The 21830-nt window shown below is 47.9% G+C and overlaps 1 protein-coding gene across 4 annotated transcripts in view; it reads left to right on the top strand.

The window, feature by feature from the left end:
* Positions 1-21830, top strand: part of TOMM40 (translocase of outer mitochondrial membrane 40) — a 561556-nt gene that overhangs the window by 198686 nt on the left and 341040 nt on the right. The window contains exon 1 of one of the 4 annotated variants that reach the window (XM_030211380.1): positions 18035-18069. The exons of the other annotated variants lie outside the window; for them this stretch is intronic. Within the exon in view, the coding sequence (XP_030067240.1) occupies positions 18037-18069 (33 nt within the window). The 5' untranslated portion in view covers positions 18035-18036. Of the gene's footprint in view, positions 1-18034; positions 18070-21830 lie in introns of those variants that run through there. 4 annotated transcript variants of the gene reach the window in all.

Consider the following 21830-nt stretch of genomic DNA (forward strand, 5'->3'; position numbering starts at 1 on the left):
AATTGAGCACAATACTCAAGGTGATGTCGCAGTATAAAGTGACCAAAACACAGAAGAAACCAGTCTTTGCAAAAAAACAATTGCCAAAAACAGCGAAGATGACACCAAAAAAGGAAAAAAATAATAATAAAAAAATAAAAAAGGAAGAAAAAATAAATAAAAATAGAATACAAAAATAAAATCAAAAACAGATGACACAAAAATAATAATAAAACTTCAAATTTATTAGGGTGATATGACTCGACACAGCTGTGTTTCAGCCCAACTGGCCTACGTTCAGGAGTCTGTTACACCATGTATATATTCTCTGGTTGTATCAATATTTATGTGAAGAATGTTCTGTCAAACGATACCTTATTGCAATAACTCAACCTTTAAAAAGGCTGTGTGCACAATCTTGCAACAATCGCTATAAAGAACTGTGGCTGGAAAACATCCAACTGGAGTAGCTGCAAATCAGCCTCTCATTCACTTTTTCATTCACCCATGAGTATTCTGAAGTAATCATGTGTGCAGGCCCTGTGAGCTATAATAAAGTCAGTTCTCAGTAAGTGACATTTCTACTATAATGGTATCCTTAATGATTACGGAGGGAATCTCCAGAAAGTTCAGTAGATTCTTTTTAATCTCTGTCCTCTCTAGCACTCTGTGCCACCATGGAGTGGTCAGGCAGGAAGCTGTTTCTTGCACACGAGTAGGTTCTAAGTCTCTCCAGAGCCCTGTTTTCCTAAGATACCTTCTTGCTTCCATCACAATTTTAACTCTCTACATTTTATCACTAATTAGAAAGGATAAGCCAAATGGAAAGAGCTATTTATATCTTATATGTTCCCTCTGCAGAAAAGTGGTTATCTCTTTGAAGTCGTGCCTTTTCTGCAAAGTGGTTGCAGAGAGATCCTAATATAGTTCTATTTGTTCATCTTACTTTATATTCCTTATCCGGTACACTTTTTATAGCTCAATTCTTTAATTGCAAAGGCATACAAACCAGCTATAATGTCCAATGGCCTGTTGTCGAGCCTAATGCTCTGTGAGCTCGGTCAATTTTTACCTTGGGGAATGAGGTTACACATGTTTGCACTCCCTGAAGAGGTTTCTGGCAAATCTGCACAGTCCGAGCAAAATTCTCTTTACTGTTGGGCTATGGTACGCTGTGGTTATGGATATTGTGATTCCTGGAGTGATTCAATGTGTCTTCAGCTTTCTGCATCAAAGTCTCCAGGAGATTATCTTTGGCGTCTAATCTCCCTTGTTCTCTCAAGGTGTTGGTGTGCTCCTCTGTCTGGTATGCTGCTTCCTCCACTCGATGCTCCAGGTCCCCATTGAGCATTTTTAATTCAGCTTCTCTTTGCTGTCTTTTTGCAATGCTCTTTTAATTTCCAAAAGCTTAACTTTTAAGTCTGCTTTTTGCTGTTAAGAAGCTAGATTTCCAGCCATTTGCCTACTCCTTCTGTTCCACCGATTTTCTTTTTGGCGCCCCACAGCTACCAATCTTCTCTTTTAAGTATCTAGCAGTACTGATTAATTCTCGTCTTATCTTCAGTTCATATATCTCTTCTCCAATCTGGTTTTCTGGCATTGCAGCAGCTTTGCATCGTTCGCCCTTTCCTTAGCTCTGATACACTGCATATGCTTTACCATGCATTTTGTGATGTAAAGGTTGAATTATTGTAACATCTTATATGCAGGCCTGCAGTCTGCCATAAAATGCATGCAATCTCTTCAGAACATGGCAGTGTGCTTTTTGTGCAAAGCTAAGTGTAGGAATCATGTTGCCTCTTTTTCTAACCTTATACTGGCTTCCCATTTCCCTGAGAATACGGTTCAAAGTTTTGTTGACATTTTGGGCCCCGCTTGAGGGTACTCCAGATTATTTGACCAGTCTCACAGTACCGTATACACCCTCCCACATACTGCGTTATCTGCATGACCATCTGATCCTTCCTTCCCCAGTGCAAGCCAACTGGGAGTCTACCCATTCCTCAGCATCTTTTTTTTTTTTTTTTTTTGATTCTTGCCTTATGGAATAGGTTGCCTCAGCAGCTTCATTATGAACTTTCCTATAAAAATTTTAAAGTAGGTCTGAAGACCCAGCTTTTCTCTGTAGTTTTTACTGCCTCGTGGAGATATGGGACAATGAGTGGTACCAGTGGTCACTACATCCTGGAGTTCTTTTCAATTTTTTCTTTGATATTTTATTGTACATCACCTATTGTCCAGATTTTGGTGATCTATCAAGTTGTATTAATAAACATAAGTGGAGCACTGGACTCCAAAGGCTCATCAGCCCCCAAATCTGGATCTGAATTCAACTGTACAATGTCTGGAATTGGTGATACTGCGGAATCGGCCTTGCAATGTGGTCAGTCATGCTTCTCTTGATCTGCTGCCTGAAAATACTATTTGATTTTAGTAGGCTTCTTATGTGCCATACCAAGTAATGCTGGCAATGTTGTGGACTTAGCAGGGCAAAGATGCGAATTTCACCTAATTAACTCTGAGTCAGCATGGAGCATCAGGCTGAAGCATCCATCTACCGAAGACATCACCAGAAGCCTTTCTCTCAGGAAATACTTTTACAGAGAGGCTAGTGGATGCCTAGAATGCCCTTCCAGGAGAGCTGCTGGAATATAAAACAATGAGGGAATTAAAAAATGTGTGGGGTAAACACAAGGGTTGCCTAAATAGAAAGAGGATAGAAACAACACATGGCTGTTGAGGTATTATGATAGACAAGAGTAGTTGAGAACTAGTGCCAGACAGAATTTACAGTCTGTGTCCCAGATATGGCAAAAGCAGGCGAAGATCCCCTCTCCCTTGAGATGCATAACACTCACACACAGCCTATGATAATAAAGTGATATACCAGCCAGTCGGTACCCCAGCCAGTCGGTTTTCAGGATATCCACAATGAATTTGTATTCACTGGGGTCAGTGCATGCAAATCTCTTGAATATTCATTGTGAATATCCAGAAAACCTGACTGTCTATGGGCTTTTCCAGGAATGGGTTTCGGAACCACTGGTATATCACTTTATTATCAAAGGCTCTGGGTCATTCCATGTCAAGTAGTCTGGTGGTCCCGGCACGACCATCATGGATTTTGATGAAATTTTCTGTGAACATTCATACATGCCCCCAATGAACATTGGTAAAGGTTTTACGTTAGCCGATGCAATACTTGCTGAGATATAGTAATCTGTTTGACCCCATACTGCAGCCTTCTGTGGTATGACTCCGAGATTTCAGCAACTTTGAGACACACTATCTCTGGCAATATTTTGTTGAGAGAAACAAAACTTGGCCATCTTGTACAACTGTTTGTGCTCTATTAAACAAAATAATAAAAAAATCTTCATGAGCGATTTCCATGAAGATAACTTGGAGCAAATTTGGTCCAAAACATTTGCGGCACGAAAAAATTGTAAAGTTTGGCTTTTTATATCTCTGGAATTAAAGGTGTGATAAACGTGAAACTTTGCACACAACAACTTATCAACACAAAGTTTTCGAATATAAAATTTCATTCTCCTAATGTTTTCCATTAGTTCACAAATTGAGTGTAAAGTTGATGATTTTTGCAAAAACATCAAAAATAGGGTATTTTTAGCCCACTTTTACAAAACAAAAATGTCCTGGAAACTTTTTAATCATTTTCATTAGAGCATGTTTCAAACCCCTTAAAAAAAAGTAGGGTTGGTTTTTCATCACTGCATATAAGGCCTTAGAAATAGGGACAAAGTTGAGGATGTTGCTATCGCAACGTCATATACTTCAACATGCATTTTTCTATATTGTCGTTTTCTTTCCATTTCTGCTGAAGTTTAAAGTGTATAATTAAATTTTTGTATGCTATATGAATCTGTTAGTCTACTAGTGGTGCTTCTACACTAATGACATTGGTTAAATATTCTGTAAGTACCTTATTGATGCCGCGCATTAGCATGTTTCAGCTATAGGATTCTGTACTCTGCAGGTGTAGTTGTATGTTTCTGGCATAACATTAAGAATCTTTATAACTTCTCTTTTTCAGAGTCACATTAATTTAATACACTTCATATTATTAATTATTGCAATTTTGCTTAATATGCGAAAAATGAATGTCAGAGTCAACTGACAATCCCACTTTGCCCATTTGCGTTGTTGGAAAAAAATTGTTGTCAACTTGCCACCATGGTTCATTTTATTCTAAAGAAATTGGGCTGCATTATGTGCACAGCTTGTCCGCCAATGAAAAAATGCTCATTACTTGGCGATCGGAGGTTGAGTTCACAGACTACGACCAAATCTGCCTGCTTCACAAAGCGATATATTTGGAAAAGTACAAAATGAAGCAAAAGTCGTGCTGCAACCCATTCGACAAACAAAATCACATAGTTAAACATGGACTGTTGAAAGTCGATCTAGCCATGTCTAATGATTTGAAAAAATTGAAAACAAATGTGAAGCCGGGCCAAAAATGTGTTCCAAATGTAAAGCCAAATATATTTCTATGGTCAAGCAAGGCAGAGTCATCGTCATCAGAAAATTACGATATGGACATTTCAGACACTCTTGATTTTGATCTTAAAGTTTGACTGATTTGGGGACTTCTTCATTAAAAATTCGGAGGTTGGCTAGTAGGGATAAAACTGGATATGTGAAACGAAAAATTGAACGCGTGCAGAAAGTGGTAGCAGAAAAAATAATGGTAGCCGCTGCAGTATCAGCCGAAGATATTGGACAAACTAGCAAGTCGGCTGCTAAGGAATGCCTGTCATGCCAAGATTACACTGACCTAATCGAAGATGTGAAAACAAAAATTAAAATATCCAATAGATCCATGAAAATTCAATTATTGACTTTGGCCCCAAAGAGTTGGTCAATACCAGTGAAAGCAAAAACGTTTAGTGTTTCACAATGTATGGTTAAAACAGCGTGAAAATTAAAGCAAGAGAGAGGCATTTGTACACTACCGGATGCAAAAGTTGGCAAATGTAATCCGTTGGGTTGGTCGTGAGCCCTTGGGCCCACCACCACACGCCCCAGCTACACAATACCCCTAAGCTACCCTCCCCCGCAGTACCTCAGGAAGAAAGGGAAATAGGCATACAGGCGGGCCTCGCGGCCAAACCGGTACCCAGGCGCACAGAGCCACTCGTGCATGTCTCACGGCCGAACAGGAACCCAAACACAGGGAGGTGTGAAAACCCAGAGGGCCCCCCCTGGGACCCCAAGATGCCAGTCACGCGCTAAACACCAGTGATAGGGCAGAGGGAGTAACAAAAGAACCTGAGCGGAGCCACGCCCTCCCAGGGGACTAGCGCAGGACAGGGGAACTAATACAGCAAGCTCTGAAACCCCTGGAAGACAAGGGGAGGGCCACCAGAGGACCGGGCTATTCCCCAAGACACCGCAGCCAGGTCCCCCCCGGGACAGAGGGGAAAAGAAATCCTAAAAGCCACAAAAGCCAGAAATAGATACAGCAAACCAAAGGAAAGGGTGAGATAGCCCCCAGCCAGAGGTACAAGACCCAAAAGGGAGGCAGAAAGCCTTTGCCTCAAACCCACTGAAGGCAGAGACACAGAACACAAAGGGTTAAGCTTGCTGAGCCAGCAGGCACAGGAGGGAGAGAGAGAGCTCCTTAAATCAACAAACAATCATAGAGAGAGCTCCCGAGGAAGGGGAGCACGGCCTACTGAACAAAAACACACTGTCAGAGGCAGGGACACAATACACACACAGTACACAAAGGGAAACTCACTGAGCCAGCAGGCCGGAACACGGGGAAGAGAAATAGAGTAAACAAACAACTGGAGAGGACGCTCTCAGACAAGCAGCCTAGCTGAAACGAAGGCTGAACAAAGCCCAGCCCCCACTGACAAACAAGCAGCTGGCTTCACACAGAGTACTGCAGGCAGCGAAGGGAAGCCCAGCTGGAGGCAAGAGAACTAATTACTCACACACGCACACACACACACACACGCGCACACATGCTGCCCCCAGCTAACACAAACAAAGGGGAAGGAAAGAAATCCCTGAACAGGAAACTCAGATCAAAGCACAGAGCACGTTCTGACAGAGAACTGCGCGGCTTTCTAGTCACCACAAGTGTAACGCTAAAGCAAAGAAAGTAGCAACACGCAGGCTTAAGTACTACCCACTGATGTCAGTACAAACCCTGTGTCAGTCTTCTTCCCTGGAAGCACTGGGTTTGTGAGCCCTTGGACCACTACCGTGGAGCGGCAGAGGCAGGCAAGGTCACCTTCAAAGCAGAGACGAGGCAAGGCTGGACTGGAACCCCGGACTGGCGTTCTGCACTGGAATACACAGGACTGGAACGCACCGGACGGGTGCGCACTGGACTGGCACCCACTGGACTGGTACACACTGGAGTGGAGCCCACTGGACTGGAACACACGGGACCGGAACCCGCTGGACAGGAACACACTGGACCTAGGCTTTACCTATGCTTAGCCACCGTTTCTCGAGGGTTGAGCCCTCGGGTTCGGGCAGCCGGCAGGGCTTACAGGAAAACCGGAACTAGCAAGCAGGAACAACAGGAATCAGGATACAGCAGTGCCCCCAGGCACCTAGGCGAAAGCAAGGCAGACAGGCAGGGAATGTCCGGGTTCCGGCAATAGGTCTGGCCACAGGCAGAGAATATCCGGGTTCAGGCAGCAAATATCGGGGTTCAGGCAGTAGTCGGGTCAGGCAGCAGGCAGAGAGTAGTCCGATTCAGGCAATTGTCAGGTCAAGTAGCAAGACTACGGCTGGAGCTCCAGTAGCAAGGAGTACTGGCAGCGGACAGGACTAGGGCTGAAGCTCCAGAAGCAAAGGAAAACACATACGGGAAAACCAGAAAGCTAAACATAAGAAAACTAGTAAAGCTGTACACAAGCTAACAAGAAAGCTATACCCAAACTAACTAGTCACAAGCTAGAAACTCACACTAAGCAAAACACAGGAGAACTAGTAAAGCTGTACACAAGCTAACAAGCAAAGCTATGCCCAAGCTAACTAGTCACACGCTAGGAACTCACACAACACAACACACAGGAGAACTAGTAAAGCTGTACACAAGCCAACAAGAAAAGCTATGCCCAAGCTACTAGTAACAAGCTAGAAACTCACACTGAACTGGACAAGGTAGCAGTGCACAGAGCACTCTAACATACCAGGGACCTTAGACGATGCAAAGGCCAAGGCTGCAGTCTCTAAGTGATTAAAAAAGCCCTTCAACACCTGAGGAGCAGCTGCAGCCATCAGTAAGCAACTATGGAGTCTGTCAGGCACAAACAAGAGAGAAGTCCGGCAGCCTGGAAGAACTGGACCGGACTGGGCTAAAGTCTGGAACGGGTAGGGACAGCAAGACAAACTATGGCAGCCACTGGCTCTGGCCACCAGCGGGTGAGAGGAGCACAAACCAAGGAGCAGGCAGAGCGCACACAGAACATAGAGAGATTTAGAATACCTAGGTGCAGCACAGAGGAGCAAACAGAGCCAGGCTGGAGACAGAGGTAGAGCTAACTCAGGCAGCACCCCCAGGTGCAGTAGAGTGGAGTAATTAAAGCCATGCTGGAAGCAGCCAGCACACAGAAGGAAAATTACTCCAGAAAGGGTAGGCAGAAGCCAGCTTAGAAGCTGACCCCCAGAAATAAGGTAAGTCTGAAGGTGGTCACGGCCACAGACGTGACAGTACCTCCCCCTCAAGACCCCCCTTCCGGTCTCCACGGGGGGTTCAGGTGTCCAGGGGTAACATGGATCCCTGGTCTGGAAGCAACAAAGAAGTCCAGCACTTGCGGCCAGGAGCGGGTCTTGTAAACAGGAGGCTCTTTCGAACCACCGCTGGACACAATAAGAATCTTGGATGCAGCAAGAGGAGTCCTACTCAACCGGAGCCCTTTTCTGAGGGGATCCACAACTTCTTGGGCCTCCTGGCATATCAACCTAGTAGCAGGAACAGGGCTAGCATCCAAAGCTGGGCTGGGATTGGGACCCAAATGGGAATCAAAAGCTTGACTGTAACTGTAACCAGGAACTGGACTGGGATCAGGAGCTTGACTGGACCTGGAACCCAGCACGGCCTCAGCATCCTGGCTGGCACTGGAACTCAGGATTGGGCTCAACATAATCTTGGCTGGAACTCGGAGTGGACTCAGCATCATCTGGGCTGGAACTCAAACTCGGAGTGAACTCAGCATCTTGGCTGGAGCTGGAACTCACCTCGGACTCAGTATCTCGGCTGGAGCTGGAACGCTGAGTAAACTCAGCACCTCGGCTGGAACTGGAACTTGGAGTAAACTCAGTGTCTGAGCTAGAACTGGAGCTTGGAGTAAACTCAGTGTCTGAGCTAGAACTGGAGCTTGGAGCAGACTCAGCATCTGGGCTGGAACTGGAACTCGGAGCGGGCTCAGCTGCGGGGATGGGTCTAGAACTTAGAATAGATGCAACAGCTTGGCTGGAACTGATGCTCTTCTGGTTGGACCGCAACAACCTTCTAAGCTGTCTCCTTTTGATGTTGGCTTCAGGAGTAGTCTGCAGGGCAGGCTCCAAGAGAAGACTGCGGCGGTACTCACAGAGCGTGATAGCAGGATCAATTGCAGAAACTGGGTTTCTCTGGACCCCAAGCCGCTGAACTAGCTACAGCTTCGGGGGTATTTTCCAAGGCTGGATCAGAACAATGTCTATCACGGTACTCTTGGAGCATCATCTCATCATTAAGGGCAGAAACTGAAGAAACCTTTATAGGCTGGATGCTCAGCCTGGTATCAGGAGCAGTCCCGGGATTGGGACCCGGACTGGCATCAAAGTATGAAGTGGAACTCTGAACAGGAGCTGGACTGGGACCCTGACTGGAATCAGCTTCTTGACTGGAACAGGAACTCTGAACAGGAGCTGAACCGGGACTGGGACCCGGACTGGAGTTTAGCTGAGGCTTGGCAGAATATACCCTTTGAACAGGGATCAGAGGCTCGGTCTGAAGCGCCACTCGAACAGGATTCAGAGGCTCGACCTGGAGCGCCACTTGCATAGGCCTCGGAGGCTCCGTCAGCAGCACCCCTCGGACTGGACTCAGGGGTTTCAATGGGTGTGCCACTTGAACGAGGACTGGAGGCTTGGCCAGAAGCGCCACTCGAGCAGGAATCAGAGGCTCAATCGAAAGCTTCCCTCGGACTGGACTCAGAGGCTTAACTGGAAGCGTTACTTGAACTGGAATCGGAGGCTCAGTATGAAGCACCCCCTGGACTGCACTCAGGCGCCTAGGTGGCGGCACCGCTTGGACTGGAATCAGAGGCTTGGTCCAACGTCCCACTCTGCCTGACCTCGGAGAACTGGTCAGGACCGTCCCTCGGACTGAGGCTTAACTGGAGGCTTCACTCGAACGGGATTCGAAGGCTTCGCTTGAAACTCCCCTCGGACTGGACTTTAGCGCCGGCGGACTGGAATCCCGAATAGGAACTAACCCGCTATGGTAACGCAGGCTGCTCTGCTGAGGAGTCCTGAGCGGAGGAATCCCAAGGCGTCTTCTTTTGGCCTCAGCGTCAGGAGTATCCCGCAGAGCTGGCTCCTCGAGAAGTCTGAGGCGGTATTCAAAAACCAGAGTAGAAGGATCAATATCAGAAACTGGGTTATGGCGGACCAGAGACGCTTTCTTTTGGCTGCTGCACAATAGCTGGCACAAGAGATCATCACCAGTTTGTGCCAGTTGATTCGAATTCGATTTTTGTTAGCAAAGTTTCAAATGACACGATTAACTTTGTGGCCAAAATTTCCAATATCGTCGATCCTGATTTAAAATTGGCCAAACTATTGCCTGGTTGTTTTGTTGCCTGCATTTATGACAATAAGTGGTGGGTAGGCAACGTTGTAGAAATTTCCATCGAACAAAATGATGCATTGGTAACTTCCTTGTCATCAAGCAGATGAATCCATTACGAAAGGCAGGGGGAGATAGAGAGCACTGAAAACCATAGTGCCTCTTGGCCAGCTAGCTCCATCTGCCTCTTCAGTATTCTCTATCTCCCCAGCAGGGTGGTTGCAGCTTGTTCAAGCTCCTTCAGAAATCTGCCTGGGGTGGCTCCTGTGCTTTGGCCAGTTGTAGCAGGGGTGTTGTGACTGGTGGTGCCCACTTTAAAGGCACATAGGTTCGCCCTTTCCCTGCCTTTCCCACACTCTTCTATGTGGATGCAGGCACATTGGTTCGTCCTTTCCCTGCCTTTCCCACTCTTCTGAACCTCCGGAGTGCCTCTGTAGCTGTTGCCTCTAACTTTCCTCACAGCGTAAAAAAAAAAAAAAACGCGACGCGCTTGTTAGTGCTGCGATTCTGAGGCTTCCTTCTGTTTGTGCAGCGTGACCGGAGCTCTGGGGCTCGGTTTTGTGAGGTAAGAGAGTCTTGTAGCTCCTCTGGGGAGGGCCCACGATTGGGACGTTTTGGCACGAATCCGCCATTTTGAAATTTTCCGCCGTTTTTGGCGATGGCTGCGGAGGTTGTTAAGCGCTGTTCACATTGTGGCAAGCGCAGATCCACAGCAGGTCTCTGTAAATCGTGCTCTTCAGACGTCAGGGCTGGCCCGAGCATGGCGAGCCATGTTTCTTCCCGCTCGGTGGAGCTGGCAGCGGGCGCCATCTTGGATGCGCCGCATGGCTAAACCCCCGCAGGAGCGGAGGGGTCTGAGGCCGGAGGGGAGCCTCGGATGGAGGCGACCAGAGGAGCTGCTTACCCCGGATTAGAACCGTGAGGCCAGGGTGAGTCTTTCTCCCCTGAGTTTGTGTTGCTTTTACTTAAAACGTTCATGTTAAAAAGAGCTCTGCCGCAGATGTCTGTCTCTGCACTGCTACCTGGTTCCCCTCCGGTGGAGACCGGCCCGGGATTGCCATCAGGCGTCTTTTTCCCCAGACAGTTGGCCGCAAGACAAGCGCATAAGGGTAAATTCCCCTTCAGAGAGTGGCGCACCCCACCCCCACCCCCCTGTGGTTGGGCTGTGGGGATTCTGAGGGGTCTGGCAGGCCTGCATGGTCCGAAGAGCCAGAGGAAGGTGTAGGATTGCCACTGGATCCAGATGATCCCACTGCGGTTAGGATTTTCCACCGCGAGGAGCTGCCAGCGCTTATTTCTGATGCCTTACAGGCCCTCTCTATTGAAGATCCTGTGATGGGCGAAGCCTCCTTTGATAATCCAAGGATGGCAAGTACTAAGAAGCATGCTCGAGCCTTTCCTTTGCATGTCTCCATCCAAGAGCTTATTTTGGCTCAATGGGCTGACCCTGAGGGGCCTTTGAAAGTTGCCAGGGTAATGGAGCACTTGGCACGCTTGGTCGTGTCTAGTGGATGCCCTAGTCATGGCTGTGACGAAAAAGACTACCCTTCCAGTAGAGGGAGGGGGTCGCCCTGAAGGACATGCAGGGCTGGAATCAGCAATCAAATGGTCCTTTGAGATTTCAGGCCTAGCCTTACGGGCATCTGTGTGCAGTTATGCTGCTCTGCAACAGGCAGTGGAACAGCCCGGGGATGGAGTGGAGCCCCTTGCAGAGGTGGCACCGCGGATGGAGTCGGCCTTGTCATTTTTGTTTGACGCCCTCTGTGATCTGGTCAGAGCTTCGGCTAAACAGATGGCTGTGGCGGTGGCCGCTCGCCGCCTTCTATGGCTACGGCATTGGGCGGCTGACATGGCCTCTAAACAAAGGTTGGTGAAGTTGCCCTTTCAAGGCCTTCTTCTATTTGGTGAGGAGTTGGAGAAAATTGTGAAAGGCCTGGGGGATGCCAAACCCCAGCGCTTACCCGAGGATAGGCCGCGGCCTTCTTCCAAGGGTCAGGCGGTTCCCTCCTCTTCCAGACCTCGCTTCTGTGAAGCTAGAAGGTACCGCCCGGGGCGTTCTGCTGAGTTTACTTCACGTGCCCGCTTTCAGCAGGGGATCTTTCACTCTGACTACGTTCCGCAGTGGCCGGCTCAAGGCCTGGAGTTCATGGGCGACCATCTCAATGATGGTGCGCCGGCCCACTCCTCGATTCCTGCAGTGGGAAGACGTCTGTCCCTCTTTCTCGAGGAATGGGTCAAGATTACCTCAGATCAGTGGGTTTTGAACCTGATCAGAGATGGCTACAGATTAGAATTCAACGCCCCGGTGAGAGACGTGTTTGTGGAGTCCCGATGCGGCTCTACCGTCAAACGGGCGGCGGTAGAGGAGACCTTGCAAGGTTTGTTGCACCTCGGGGCGGTGGTCCCTGTGCCTCCCGCCGAGATCAGCTACGGTCGTTACTCCATTTATTTTGTGGTGCCGCAAAAAAGAGGGTGTTTTCGGCCCATCCTCGACTTAAAGGAAGTCAACAAGTCACTAAGAGTGCAGCATTTTCGCATGGAAATCCTGCGCTCCGTCATTGCGGCGGTACAGCCAGGAGAGTTTCTCACGTCTCTGGACCTGAAAGAAGCTTACTTGCACATTCTTATTTGGCCCCCGCACCACCGGTTTCTCTGGTTTGCGGTGTTGGGAAAACATTTCCAGTTTCGGGCCTTGCCTTTTGGCCTCGCCACAGCTCTCCGAACCTTTTCCAAGGTAATGGTGGTTGTAGCTGTCTTTCTCAGGCGAGAGGGTATCCGGGTTCACCCGTACCTCGATGACTGGCTCATCAGAGCGGACTCTGTAGAAGAGAGTCATCGTGTAACAGCCAGAGTGGTCTCAGTACTTCAATCTCTGGGCTGGGTCGTCAATATACCCAAAAGTCACCTGATCCCTCTCAATCTCTAGAATATCTGGGGATCCGGTTCGACACAGCCTCGGGGTTTGTCTTTCTACCAGAGCAAAGGCGGTGCAAGCTTCAGAATCAGGTCCGTCTGCTCCTGAGGAAGCCTCGCCCGTGAGCTTGGGACATAGTCCAGCTGTTGGGTTCGATGACGGCCACCTTGGAAGTGGTGCCATGGGCGAGTGCGCACCTGAGACCTCTGCAGTGTTCCCTGCTTCAACGATGGTCTCCAATATCTCAGGATTACCAGTGCAGACTCACGTGGCTCCCTGTGGCCCAGCTCAGTATGGAGTGGTGGCTCTCAGACAGCATGCTGCGGCGAGGAATGCCGCTAGCGCTTCCCGATTGGTGCCTGGTGGTAACAGATGCCAGCCTGCAGGGCTGGAGAGCACATTGCCAGGGAAGGCATGCCCAGGGTCTATGGACACCCGAGGAGTCGGAGGGGTCCATCAATCGCTTGGAGTTGAAAGCGATATTCCAGGCGCTTCTGGCCTTTCACTTGACCCTGGAAGCACTGGCTGTCAGAGTTTTGTCGGACAATATGACAGCAGTGGCCTACATAAATCGACAAGGCAGCACTCCGTGCAGAGCACTGCCTGTGCATGCCGTGCAGATTTGCCACTGGGCCGAGCTGCATCTGCAGTTTCTGTCAGCAGCTCACATTGCAGGTCAGAGCAACGTGCAAGTCGATTATCTGAGCAGGCATCAAATCGACCCAGCGGAGTGGGAATTAGCAGATGAAGTGTTCCTTCAGATCTGTGCCAAATGGGGGAAGCCTGTAGCGGATGTTATGGCATCAAGCGCAAATGCCAACGTCCCATGCTTTTACAGCAGACGGAGAGATCCTCGCTCGGCCTTGGCTCAACCCTGGCCTCAGGGCCTCCTGTATGTGTTCCCTCCATGGACCTTGATAGGGCGAATACTCCTGCGGTTTCGGCTATATCAAGGAGAGGTGGTTCTCATTGCCCCGGATTGTCCCAGGCGGCCGAGGTATGCGGACCTCCGGCGGATGCTGGTGGAGGCTCCCCTTCCTTTGCCTCTGGTACCGAACCTGTTGTCACAGGGGCCGGTAACCATGGAGGACGCCTGCCGCTTTGGTCTTACGGCATGGCTATTGAGAGGGCGCAATTGAGAGACAAGGGCTATTCCAACAAGGTGATCTCCACTCTCCTTCAGGCCCGCAAGCATTCCACTTCCGTTGCCTATGCTCTGATTTGGCACCAGTTTGATGCTTGGTGTACTGCTAAAGCGATTACACCAATGCGGGCTTCTGTCTCGCCAATACTTGACTTTTTGCAGGATGGTTTACAAAAAGGCTTGGCCTATAATTCCCTGCGTGTTCAAGTGACAGCCTTAGCATGTTTTCGAGGGAAGGTGGCTGGCCTCTCCCTGGCGGCTTATCCGGATGTTGCACGGTTTCTTAGAGGGGTGCTTCGGCTCCGTCCTCCCGTGCGGGCTCCGTGTCCGGCCTGGAACCTGGGGTTAGTTTTAAAGGCCCTTCAGTGTTCGCCCTTCGAGCCGCTTAGGTGAGCTTCGGAGAAGGATGTGACCCTAAAGACGGTCTTTTTGGTGGCCATTACATCGGCGAGACGGGTGTCTGAGCTCCAGGCGCTGTCCTGTCATGATCCATTTCTGCAATTCTCAGAGTCCGGAGTTATGGTACGTACTGTGCCTTCCTTCCTGCTTAAGGTGGTTTAAGCGTTTCACCTAAACCAGCCTATTTTCATGCCCTCTTTTTCTAGAGAGGAGTTTCCGGAATCTTTTGGGCAATTGCACCTTCTAGATGTGCGAAGGGCTCTGTTGCAATATCTGCGCATGTCAAATGCTTTCAGGACCTCTGATCACCTTTTTGTTTTGTTGTCAGGTCCTCGCAGATGGTCTCCAGCGTCTAAAGCTACTTTGGCTCGTTGGCTCAAAGAAGCTATTTTTTCAGCATATCTGCTATCTGGCTGGCCTCTGCCTGAAGCCTTTAAGGCACATTCCACAAAAGCGATTTCCTCTTGGGCTGAAACTGGAGCACTCTCTCTTCAAGAGATATGCAGTGCAGCGACATGGGCTTCTAAGCTCTCTTTTGCCCGACATTACAGGCTGGATGTGGCTGCCAGGAGGGATGCGCATTTTGGAGCACAAGTGCTGGTGTGTGGTGTGGTTTGTTCCCGCTTTATCTAGGGATTGCTTTGATACATCCCATTCGTAATGGATTCATCTGCTTGATGACAAGGAAGGGAAAATTAGGTTCTTACCGTTGTAATTTTCTTTCCTTTAGTCATAGCAGATGAATCCATGAGCCCTCCCTGATTGATTGATTGTTTGATTAATGCTGTTTTGGGTTCAGTTTTTACTGTAGATATGTTCCCTCTTGGGAGAAGTTGGAAAACAGTCTTCAGGATTTCTGTTCTGTTACAGGAGGTTGAGTTCGTCCCTCCTTTGAATTACTGCTCCTGTTCTGGGGCGTTCGTTCGCTGTGAGGAAAGTTCGTTTTTCTACTTTGCTGTGTAACACTGCTTTGGAAGCTTCAAATACTGAGAGGCAGATGGCGCTAGCTGACCAAGAGGCACTATGGTTTTTGGTTTTCAGTGCTCTCTATTGCCCCCTGCTGGTAGGTGGACACAACCCATTTGTAATGGATTCATCTGCTATGACTAAAGGAAAGAAAATTACCAAAGTAAGAACCTAATTTTCTCATTCATGCATCCACCAGACCCGGCTCATTCATTTTATTGGCCTGAAAGAAAATATGTTTGTTGGGTTCCAGCACGACATCTTATTTGTGTGCTTCCAGCACCATCAGTTACGTCGTCAGGCCGCCAGTATCAATTCCCAGAAGTGACACTAAAGAAAGTGGCTCGTAAATTCAATAATAAATTAGCAATCGTTGGAATTTGGCAGTTCATACAAATATTACGGACTTAGGAACCTAGGATAAGCTGCCCAATTGTCGGCTTGGGAACTGGACAGATACCCAGACAAAGCTTTGGAACCTTGATGTAGAAACCAAACTAGAGGCTTGGGATCCTTATCCAAGAAACCCACCCGTGGCTGGTATTGCATAGCTATCGGGTGTGACCCCTATGGCGATGGGGTTACTGGTTCAAGTTCCTGAACTGGTAGTGACAATGTCATCATGGACCAACACAATTTAGGTACTAATAATGTCTGTATAAAACAAAAATAATGGAATGCATGTGATGTTGTGATAGCAGCGTTCGATAGCAACGTCCTCAAATTTGTCCCTATTTCTAGGGCCTTATATGCCAGCGATGAAAAACCAACTCTACTTTTTTTAAGGGGTTTGAAACATGCTCTTTCTAATGAAAATGATTAAGTTTCCAGAAGGTCTTTTTTTTTTTTTGTTTTTTGTAAAAGTGGGCTATTTTTGGCGTTTCTGCAAAATTCATCAACTTTACACTCAATTTGTGAACTAATGGAAAATATTAGGAGAATGAAATTTTATATTTGAAAACCTTGTGTTGAGAAGTTGTTGTGTGCAAAGTTTCACGTTTATCACACCTTTAATTCCAGAGATATAAAAAGCCAAACTTTTCAATTTTTTCATGCCGCAAATGTTTTGGACCAAGTTTGCTCCAAGTTTTCTTCATGGAAATCGCTCATGAAGATGTTTTTATTATTTTGTTTAATAGAGTGCAAAAAGTTGTACAAGATGGCCAAGTTTTGTTTCTCTCAACAAAATATTGCCGGAGATAGTGTCTCAAAGTTGCCGAAATCTTGGAGTCATACCATAGAAGGCTGCAGTATGGGGTCAAACAGATTACTATATCTCAGCAAGTATTGCATCAGCGAACGTAAAACTTTACCAATGTTCATTGGGGACATATATGAATGTTCACAGAAAATTTCATCGAAATCCGTGATGGTCGAGCAGGGCACTTCTCTGAAATCAGACCAGTTGACATGGAATGACCCCTATGTTTGAGTGTTATGCATCTCCAGAGGGAGGGGAATACATCTTAACCCATTAGTGCCCAATGTTCCCATAATAATGGCTTATATTGGAACATTGGGCACTAATGGGTTAATGTAGAGATTAACAAGTTAAATACTGTTAGCAATAATTTTGATGTTAAAACATTATCCCAAGACTACATCGTATTTAACTACCTATATGTGGTTGGAAATTGCCGTCCAGTTTTTAGGCATGACGAGTATAATCTGCACAGATTAGCGGTTGCAACTTTTCCTTGTTGGGCAGACTGGGAGGTACTGTGCTGGTCTTTATCTGCTGTTATTTACTGTGTATATTACTGGATTAATACTGGATTTCACAGAAAACTCAGTATTTTTCTTTAGGGCACTTTCTTTATGGAACAGAACACCCTTTCTGAATGAGAATGGGAGTTGATACAGTGGCTTTCTGTGGTTACAGTCAACGTGGTTTACATACTATACACAGGTACTTAATTTTTATAGCTGGGGCAATGGAGGGTTTAGTGACTTGCTCAGAGTTACAAGGAGCTGCAGTGGGATTTGAACCCAGTTCTCCAGGACCAAAGTCTGCTGCACTAACCATTAGGCTACTCCTCCATTATAAAATAGGGCATGCTGAGGTAGCCTCAAGATTTTACTTGATGTTTTTGTTGATTCATTGTCATGTATATTTAGGGGAGTTGTATGAAGTTTTAGAAGGACTAAAGCTTTGACCTTGTATCTTGGATTTTTTTGTGTAAACCACTCTGATTGAAGGATGGTGTATTAAATTTTATAAATAAAACAAATTGGAGAAAGTAATTCTTTATTCTGTGTATAATTAAGGTGTGGAATTTGTTTATAGAGGATATGGTAGCGGCATCTAGCATAACTGATCTTTAAGGGGGTTTGGACAAGATCCCGGAGAAAGTGGGGTTAAGCCGTCTGCATTTATCATGGTGTAAGGCAGGATGCTGGACTTGGACCTTTTGGTGTGATCCAGTGTGACATATTTGTTCTCTAATAAGACTAATTGTTCATAAGGTGTACTCCTTCCACGTAAAGGGTGAAAAGGGTACAAGAAAGGTTGAAGATGAAGACAGGAAAATGAGAGCAGTTTGAAAAGAGGAGAAATGTGGTTAAGCTTATAGAAGACCAAAGAAAGGTGTGGAAGTTAGGGATAGAATAACTTGAGCCATAGACTCAAGTTTGAAAATGGCTTATTTTAAGTTTGATGAGAATTATCCCTTCCCCGAGTGGTAGAAAATTCTGCTCAGTGATGTTGGTTTATAATCAGTTCAATCTTTTTGTCTTAGCTCACTCATCATGAGGGTTGCCTAGGTCCAGTTGGGATAAACAGGCAAGCAAAAAGAAAGGGGGCCCAGAGGAGGCATGGGCCAGCCAGCCCATTGCTTGCAAGAGGAGGTAAATCAAGTTTATGCAAAACCTAGTTATGAGTTAGGAAAAATCTTTGGTCAAAACTAACAAATATTAGTCTATTTCACATTGAGTAGAATGGCCTAATGGTTAGTGCAGTGGTCTGAGACCCAGGGGAACTTGGTTTTGTAACAGGACCCTCAGCTGAGTAAATCAGGAGACAAGAGGTAACTGGTTCCAGCAAGACAGCTTTATTGCTAGCAATGTACAGCACTGAGTTCCGTCTCAGAATACTGTGTGTCAGAAACCAGCTGACACTTACATTTATACCTCCCCTCTGGGCCTGCGCATTAGGCCCCTTATACATCACAGTTGTCATGAGCAGTAAACGTTTGTAGTTCTTGTAGTTCTTACAGTACATACACACATCATAGCACTGAAATGATACTGGCAGGGAAAACAAAACGTATCTCCCCGTTCTAGCACACACACATAATCACACAATGCTTCTTTCACAGAGTTGATAAGGCTCAATGGAGCTTAAGGCTCAGAGATGCAGGGTGGGGTTGGCTACACTCCCAGATTATCTTTTAATCATGTAGCGACTACGTGCAGGCTGATTTTGTGTACAAGCCTTGGCTACTAAATGTTACAAGCGATTATCTACTGCCCTGCATCCTATCCTGTCTGAAACAGTTATTGCAGCATCTTTGGTATATTGCAAGCAGAAGCTGACAGTTTGTAGTTAAGGCACAGTGCAAGAGAATATAAAAGTTCTATAAAAGCTCTGGTTTGAACTGTAGTATAAAGAAGCCAAAGTCCTTGATTAAATATGCACAGGTCTTGAGGTAGTCCCATCAGTCCTGATCCGGCACCGATGCAGGCCAGATCCAGCCGTCACTCCTACAATTCCCCCCTTTTGATACTTGAAATCCGCTGCGGTGGAAAGTATCAACTTCAAGAGTACTGAAAAAGAAGAGAGACAAGGAGAGTTAGCATGAGGAGGCAAGAAGAGGACCCTAGGCCCTTGCGCAGCCGTTGGTTGCTTCGCCGGGGTTGAGACGGAGGGTCCCTAGGGGAGCCCCCCCCCTTTGTAGCCGGACTTTTGCTGTGACAAGGGAGTTGGGCCTTAGGTCTCCTCAGAGGAAGAAATATCTGCCTCATCCAAGTCGGTTGCCGAGATGGGGGAGTACATCTGTAGGGCCATGATATGAGCAGCAGCACGGCGGTCAGCAATGGTCTCCATGGTGGAGCGAAGACATCTGAAAATGAAGGGAAGAGATAAGGGAATTAGTAAACAAGACAAAAGAAGAGGCCCACCATGACAAGGATGCCCTTTAGTCCTCCTAAACTGGGCAACCAGTCGGTAAGGGAGGACGTCCAGTCCCAAGCGCTGTTCCAAGTTTGTACAGGGACATGGGCCAACTTGACCATACGGTCGGTGATCTCTTTGATGACCTGACTTTGATTGTCTATCTGCAGGCAGCAGTTACTGAGGTTGAACTTCCCGCAAACCCCCCCCCCCCCCTCTTGTGCCAGCAGGTAATCAAGAGCTAGGCGGTTCTAGTAAACCGCAGTAATCAGTTTAGTGTTTTGTTTAGCCAAGATGTTGAGTGCCATTGCAGAGTCATTCGTGAGCATTTCGAGCACTGCTTGCAAACGAATGATACGGTTCAGCATATAGATGGGGGTACGGTATCCATATTGTTCCATCTTCAGCCCAGGTGGCTGGCCCGTAGTAATGGACGATGCGTTCCGGCGGCCATTCGGTGTCCTTCCAATCGCCTATCTGGACTTTGGTTCCTCGTGCAACCCGCTTCCTCCGACTCCGATACCCCTGTTCGACATAGAGAGGGATGCCTAACGTTTCACCCACCCGAAGGGGTAGGAGAAAGAAGCTGGGTCGTACTGTGCCCAGAAGGCAGGTACCAAACCAGCGGGCAGGGAGCTGTTCGTAGGCCCTGCGACCGCATATATAATAGTACCCTTCTGGGGCTATCCACCGAATGGAGGTGTTACCCCCACGTGTCCAGGTGTTGTTCAGAGTAGGTACAGTCCATAAGGGTGTCGGCATAGACTGGTTATCTGTGTGCCACCAGGTGGTTGAGCTGCCGTTATATAGGATAACTCCCGTGCAGGCCGAGTCGCCATCCGGGACGGGGTATCGTTTACTGGGAGCCCGACTGGCACACAGAGTACCAATGATATTCGTTCTCAGCGCCCACTCATATGGACGGGGTCGGTGAGGAAAGGTGATGTTGGTGAAATTTAGGGCATCCCACATAGCACGGGTAATCTCCTTAGCTTCCCACGGCCACTGCTCCCCCATATCCGTGCCGCCACAGACAAAACAGTAATCCCGAGGGAGGAGGGCTATGTTCTCGGCTAGGTTCAGGAACATGTTCTGGGCTTCGGGTGAAACAGGGAACTGGGTAGCCACGTGCTCAGTGCGGGCAATCTCATCATAAACTTCTTGGAATCCCACGATCGTAGTCTGGTAATGCGTGGGAAGCTTAGCATCGAGGCTCTGGCGTACGGTGATGTAAGTAAGCGGATCCATTCCGGCCCCATCGATGCCGAGGGCCCAGGTTTCTCTCCAGGGGACCCCATGTTCTCTGATAGGCCAGTCCAAGAGGACAGTGTTGCCGGGACCTCTGCGAAATTCACCCAGACCAGTACACCCGGGGTATCCGCTGCACAGGGTAGCCAAGACCAAGGAGAACCATATCTTCCATCTAGAGTAAGGGGGCAAACATACTTGTGATCATTTGCATAGGCCTTGCGCCAAGCTTTACTTCCACACTTGTGGGACAAGGGGTGTTTGTCCATAGCAACACAGACATCAAAGATGAGGGTGGCCACGGTTTGAGCACCTCCTGCAAGAACGAGGGTAGAGTTTACGTAATACAAGATGCCGTCTCCCTGGACCCCCATAGACATGACATACTGGGGCAACCCCACACTAAGGGTGACGTAATACCTTGGCTTGACCGGGCTGTGGCAGATAGTGAGGTTTTTCTGGAGGCACCGATGAAGTTGCATAGGGCCATCCGGTGTGGTGATAACGCAGGAAGCGATGGGGTTACAGCCCTTCTCCGGGGGAAGGGACTGGTGGATGAGCGTGGTGGTAAGGTTATATCCTTCAGCCGTTCGGTGACGCACCAGCCGCAGACACTCGGAACAATTCGAGCTAAGGGGAGTCATCTCCACCGGGACTGGGCAGGAGTTGAGAATGAGGAGCAGGCCGAGCATCATGGTTGGGAGAAGAGGTATCCGAGTTGCTGCAGCAAGAAGAGGACGAGGCTGAGGATGACTGCTCCAATAAATGTCCAGGGGCTGAGCTGTTGGCTAGGCATGGAAGTAGTTCACCGCCTCTTCAGGGTTAGCCATAGCGGAGCGTCTGGGTGGCTATGGGCTGTCCACTTCCCGGGTGGGCTGTCGGTTTTTGCAGCCGGCTTCAGTCTGGTCCAGTGTATCCAAGCTGGACTGCCTGCGTGGGCTGTCGGTTTTTGCAGCCGGCTTCAGTCTGGTCCAGTGTATCCAAGCTGGACTGCCTGCAATTTTAACAGCGGTCGGGGTGGTTAAGAGGACAAGGAAGGGCCCCTTCCACTTGGGCTTCAAGCAATCAGACTCGTCCCATTCTTTCACCCACACTTCATCTCCCACCCGAAACTGGTGTGTAGGGCTAGTAAGGACTAAGGGGCCTACACTCTCAGTGTACTGTTGGATGTCCTGCACTACATCGCGTAAGGCTTTAGCTGTTTTACTAGGAACTCTCACCCTGTATCTGCAAGGAGTCGGGAAAGGAA

This window comes from Microcaecilia unicolor, chromosome 8 (assembly GCF_901765095.1).
Source record: "Microcaecilia unicolor chromosome 8, aMicUni1.1, whole genome shotgun sequence".
NCBI lineage: Eukaryota > Metazoa > Chordata > Amphibia > Gymnophiona > Siphonopidae > Microcaecilia > Microcaecilia unicolor.